The sequence below is a fragment of the Spermophilus citellus genome (assembly GCF_964194105.1).
Source record: "Spermophilus citellus genome assembly, chromosome: 2".
Taxonomy (NCBI): domain Eukaryota; kingdom Metazoa; phylum Chordata; class Mammalia; order Rodentia; family Sciuridae; genus Spermophilus; species Spermophilus citellus.
In genome coordinates, this window is record NC_138183.1 from 12,478,646 (window position 1) to 12,483,594 (window position 4,949).

A 4,949-nucleotide genomic window follows, 5' to 3' on the forward strand; every position below is an offset into this window, starting at 1 on the left:
TGGTTCTGAGGTGTCCCCCTAAAAGCTGTGTGTTAGGCAATGAAGGAATGCTCAGAGATGAAATGACTAGATTATGACAGCTGTAACCTCCTGTGATTAATAATTTGAACCACTGGTTGGTAACTGAAGGCAAGTGGGACATGGCTGGAGGAAGTGAGTGAAAGGGTCTTGCCCTTGGGGATTGAATTTCATCCCTGGACACCTGTTCTCTTGCTCTCTCTGTGCTTCTAGCTGCCATGAACTGAGCAGCTTTCCTTTGCCACACCTTATGCAATGATGTTCTGCCTCACCTTGGGCCCAGAGCAATGAAGTTGACCAGCCATGGACTGAACTTCTGTTACTATAAGCCTTAAGTAAACTTTTTCTCCTCTAAGTTGTTCTTGTCAGGTATTTTGGCCACAAATGTGAAAAGATAACTAACACTGAAATTGGTACTGGGAGCAGGGCTTTTGCTGTGACCAATCTGACCATGTGGTTCAGAAGCCTTTGGAACTGATTTGTGGGAAGAGTCCAAAAAAGTTCTGAAATACAGGTGGGAGAAGACTTGGAATGTCATAAGCTGAGCTTAATGGGTAATGGTGGTGGGAGCTCAGAAAACCAGAATGCTTATAAAAATGTGGACAGTGAAGATTGTGCTCATGAGATTTATGAGGGGAATGAGGACTCATAGGGAATTGCACTAAAGGCTACACATATTACATTCTGGCAAAATCTTATCTACACTTCTTTCTATGTCCTGAGTCTTTGTGTGAGGCTGAATTCAAAGGTGATGAACTAAATAAAGTGGAGGAAATTTCAAGGCAGCACAGCATTCAAGTGGTGGCATGGGTATTGCTGACTGCTTTTATCCAGGTTTACTGAGAGAATTGGGAGCAGAAAGAAGAGGTTAAAGAGTTTAAATTTTGCAGTTTTCTCAGAAAAGAAGTACCTAAAAACTTAGGGCCAAGCCACTAAAAATAAGTACTTACAGAGAGATAATAGCAAAGATGCAAGACATACCCATGGCAGACTCACGGGCATAAAAGGGAAAACTGCTTTAAGAGACCAAGGGGGCACCCTGCTTGTATAGGGTGTGCCTAGGAAGTTATTTCTCAGAATTTGTTTCACTATGCTAAGCTTCCCAGGCACACAGAGGTCACTGCAGCCATGGGTTAAGGGGGCCCAGCAGATCTTGCTATCATTCATGTGGTGCTGCAGTAATGCACTGGTTCTGCAGTAATGCAGGACGCAGAAGTTACGGGGTCATGGAGGCTTCCACTGAGATTTCAAAGGAAGGCTTGGGAGACCAGGGAACATGTTGCAGGCTTGAAACTCCTGCAGGAAGTCACTCAGAGGGTGATGCATGAAGCTCTGAAGATGAAGCTGGAACTGCAATGGAGATCCCCGGAATTGGGAGAGTCTAAGAATATGGAACATCTGCCAAGGGAAGCTGATGGCTGTGGACAGAGCTGTGGGTGAGAGAGGCCACGTGGGCTGCAGCTGGAAAGTCCATAGGGGTGGATCAGCCCGAGTCCTTTGGAGATCATATCTTGCTGCTGTGTGCTCCGGATGCCAGACATGGAGTTATGGACTTCTTCATCCAGCTAGGTTCCATTCATTTTTGGTTCCATTCCTTTATTCTATGCCCCTATTCCTCCCTTTGTAACAGGAATGTTTACTCTGTGCCTTGAGTCTCAGAGGAGACATTAAGCTTGGAATTTTGAGCAATTCTGAAAATGTTGACTATGGGAACTCCGGGAGACAAACTAAACTCACTTTAAATTGTCAGATGAACCCGAGCTTTTGGGAGCCAGGGGCAGATTGCTATGGCTTGGATATGAGGTGTCCTCCAAAAAGTTCATACATTAATGCAGGAATGCGCAGAGGTAAAATGATCAGATTATGAAAACCATAACCTCATCAGTGGAATAATCAACTTGATGGGTTAGTAATTTGAATGAACAACTGGACAAGGTCTATGGGCAGGTGGGGCATGACTAGAGGAAGCAGGTCATTTAGGATGTGTTCTTGGTGATGATATTTTGTTCCTAGCTCCTTGTCTATTCCCTCCCCATGTCCTGCCTGACATGAGCTGACCTCTTTCCTCCACTCTACTCTTCCATCATCATTTTCTACCTCAACTTGGGCCTGGGGCAAAGGAGTTGGCCAGTTGTTGACTGAATCTCTGAAACTTTGAGCCCAAAATAAACCTTTACTCCTCTAAGTTGTTCTCATCAAGTATTTGGTTTACTGCAACAAAAGGTTAATGTACTAGTGCATTATACTTATATGTATTATATCTATTATGCATACATATATTTCAAATATATATACATACATATATTTGAATCATTATGGTAGAGTCAAAAATAGAGATAGCATAATTTGGTAGATTTGGTAGATTTCATTCCCCAGTATTTCTTCAAGTCCTACCCACCTCCCTTGTGAGAATTTTTTAAAAATATTTTTTATTAGTTATTGATGGACATTTATTTATTTATATGTGGTGCTGAGACTTGAACCCAGTCCCTTGCACATGGTAGGCAAGCATTTAACCACTGAGCCGCAACCCCAACCCCCTTAGAGAATTTTTAAAAAGAAGAATATTGTGTGTCTTGGGACCATCTCCGGCAAATAATTTAAGATTTAGTTCACTTCAGTCTATTCATGTTAATATCCTATTGCAGCATAGGAACAGTTACAGAGCTGTAGAACTACTCTAAGGCATGGGAATATCAGGGATGAACTTGCCTCAGGTCATGTTGGAAGGGTACTCTCTCCATAAAAGTTTGAATTGAGGAAAACAGAGAGGAAAGAAAAAATGAGATTCCTAGAAATGAGAGAAAAAAAGTAGGGTCAGATTGAAGGTAATGTGAGGACTGGGGTAACAAGGAATTTAAAGGAAGATTTGATGCTGGACATGGGGACTTGGACTTGGTGACAGTAGAAATAAAATCAAGTCAGGTGTGCGAACATACAGGTGAGGCTTGTTTATGAGGGCTTCTCTCAGAAGGAGAGTTGGTTTTGTTCGTGTGAAAGAGGTGGGTTAAGGGTTAGGAATGTTTCCTGGCTTTCTGTCCATTTTAAAGGTGTGTTTTCTTTTCCTAGGCAGCTCTTTAACTCAAGGAAGGTGTGGTCAGTCCGGCATCCTGGAGTCAAGAGTTAGCTGTTCGTATCAATGTGACATCCTGCGTCAACATCTCTGCCTCCCCCATGACAGGGCAGAGTTGCTGTAGCTGAGAACACGCAGGTGGGAAATGGAAGAGAGCACAAATCACCGCAAGTGACAAGCTGTGGGCCCTAGGAATTTGCCATGTCGAGGTCTTCTCAACAGTTTTTATCCTTGAGGTTGCTTGTCCTCAGAGTCACGGCGAGAGCACCCTGGCCCTAATGATGCGCCTGGTTTCTGAAGGTGATAAGGTTGTTGGAGGGTGATGGGTAGGGCACACGCTAAGCGTTTAGTACCTAACAGGTTATGCTGCTTTTTAATGACGATCAGGCCATGAGTGCCTTTGCCCTTTGTCCCTCTGGTGGTCTGTGTCTGCATTTGGGAGTTGGAAGATCCGAGAGTCAGCACAAGCAGTTTGATGGTAAATCTAGCATCCGTCTTCTCTAGCCTCCAGATACTACCGTCATGGAGAACCAATCCAGCGTCTCTGAATTTTTCCTCCGGGGAATATCTGATTTGCCGGAGCAACAGCACTTACTCTATGGAATTTTCCTGTGTATGTATCTTGTCTCCTTGACTGGGAATGTGCTCATCATGCTGGCCATTGCCTCTGACCCACACCTCCACACCCCCATGTACTTCTTTTTGGCCAACCTGTCCTTGGTGGATGTGGGTTTAACATCCTGCACAGTCACCAAGATGCTAGTGAATGTTCAGACTCGGCATCCTACCATCTCCTATACTGGTTGCCTCACACAAATGTACTTCTTTCTGATGTTTGGTGACCTGGACAGCTTCTTGCTGGCTGTAATGGCATATGACCGATACGTGGCCATTTGCCGCCCTCTCCACTACTCCACAGTAGTGAGCCCCCGGGCCTGCGTCCTGCTGCTCGCCTTGTGCTGGCTTCTCACTAACCTGGTTGCCCTCACTCACACCCTCCTCATGGCCCGGCTGTCCTTCTGTGTTGTGGGGGAAATTGCTCACTTTTTCTGTGACATAACTCCCGTCCTGAAGCTGTCGTGTTCCAGCACCCGTGTCAATGAGTTGATAGTTTTGGTCTTAGGAGGCACTGTGCTCGTGGTCCCCTTCCTGTGCATTGTCATCTCCTACATCCACATTGTGTCTGCCATCCTGAGGGTCCGGACTCCTGGTGGAGGGGGCAAGGCCTTCTCCACCTGCGGTTCCCATCTCTGTGTTGTCTGTGTCTTCTACGGGACCCTTTTCAGTGCCTACCTGTGCCCTCCCTCTGTGGCCTCTGAAGAGAAGAGCATTGCAGCGGCTGCAGTGTACACGGTAGTGACTCCCATGCTGAACCCTTTCATCTACAGCCTCAGGAACAAGGACATGAAGGGAGCCCTGAAGAGGCTCCTCGGTCACAGGAGCTTTTCTTTTTAGATATAGCAATAGCAATGTTTAATGAACATATATAGACTTAGAATCACACAGGGATTCAACTGGGGAGTCTGCCACACACTGGCCATTAGACCATCTTTCTGTTACTTACTTAATTCCTCTGAGCTTTAAGTTTCTCATCTCATCCAATGCCAGCATACTTCTTGGGTAGGATGGGACCAACGGTGAGAACATGGAAACCTTCTTTCCTTATTTGATGGCAGTTTCTGTCTAATAAGGTAACATGGAAGATTGACTGAGATGAGCTATGAAATGCATGGGGTACAGTGGCAAATAGTAGGTTTTAACCATGATAGTTGTTGTTGTTGTTGTTATTATTATGATTATTATTGATGTTGTTCTCACTCTTCATCCTTCCCCCAACCCAGACATAAAAAAAAAGAAA

At 44.9% G+C, this 4,949-nt stretch overlaps 1 protein-coding gene across 1 annotated transcript; it reads left to right on the forward strand.

Annotated features, from left to right (window-relative positions):
• Positions 1-3,613: 3,613 nt before the first annotated feature.
• On the forward strand, positions 3,614-4,546 carry LOC308640154 (olfactory receptor 1N1-like; the record flags this gene model as incomplete). Its single annotated transcript, XM_081278449.1, has 1 exon — positions 3,614-4,546. One exon carries the CDS (start codon positions 3,614-3,616, stop codon positions 4,544-4,546), a length of 933 nt encoding a protein of 310 aa, XP_081134575.1.
• Between the last annotated feature and the right edge of the window lie 403 nt (positions 4,547-4,949).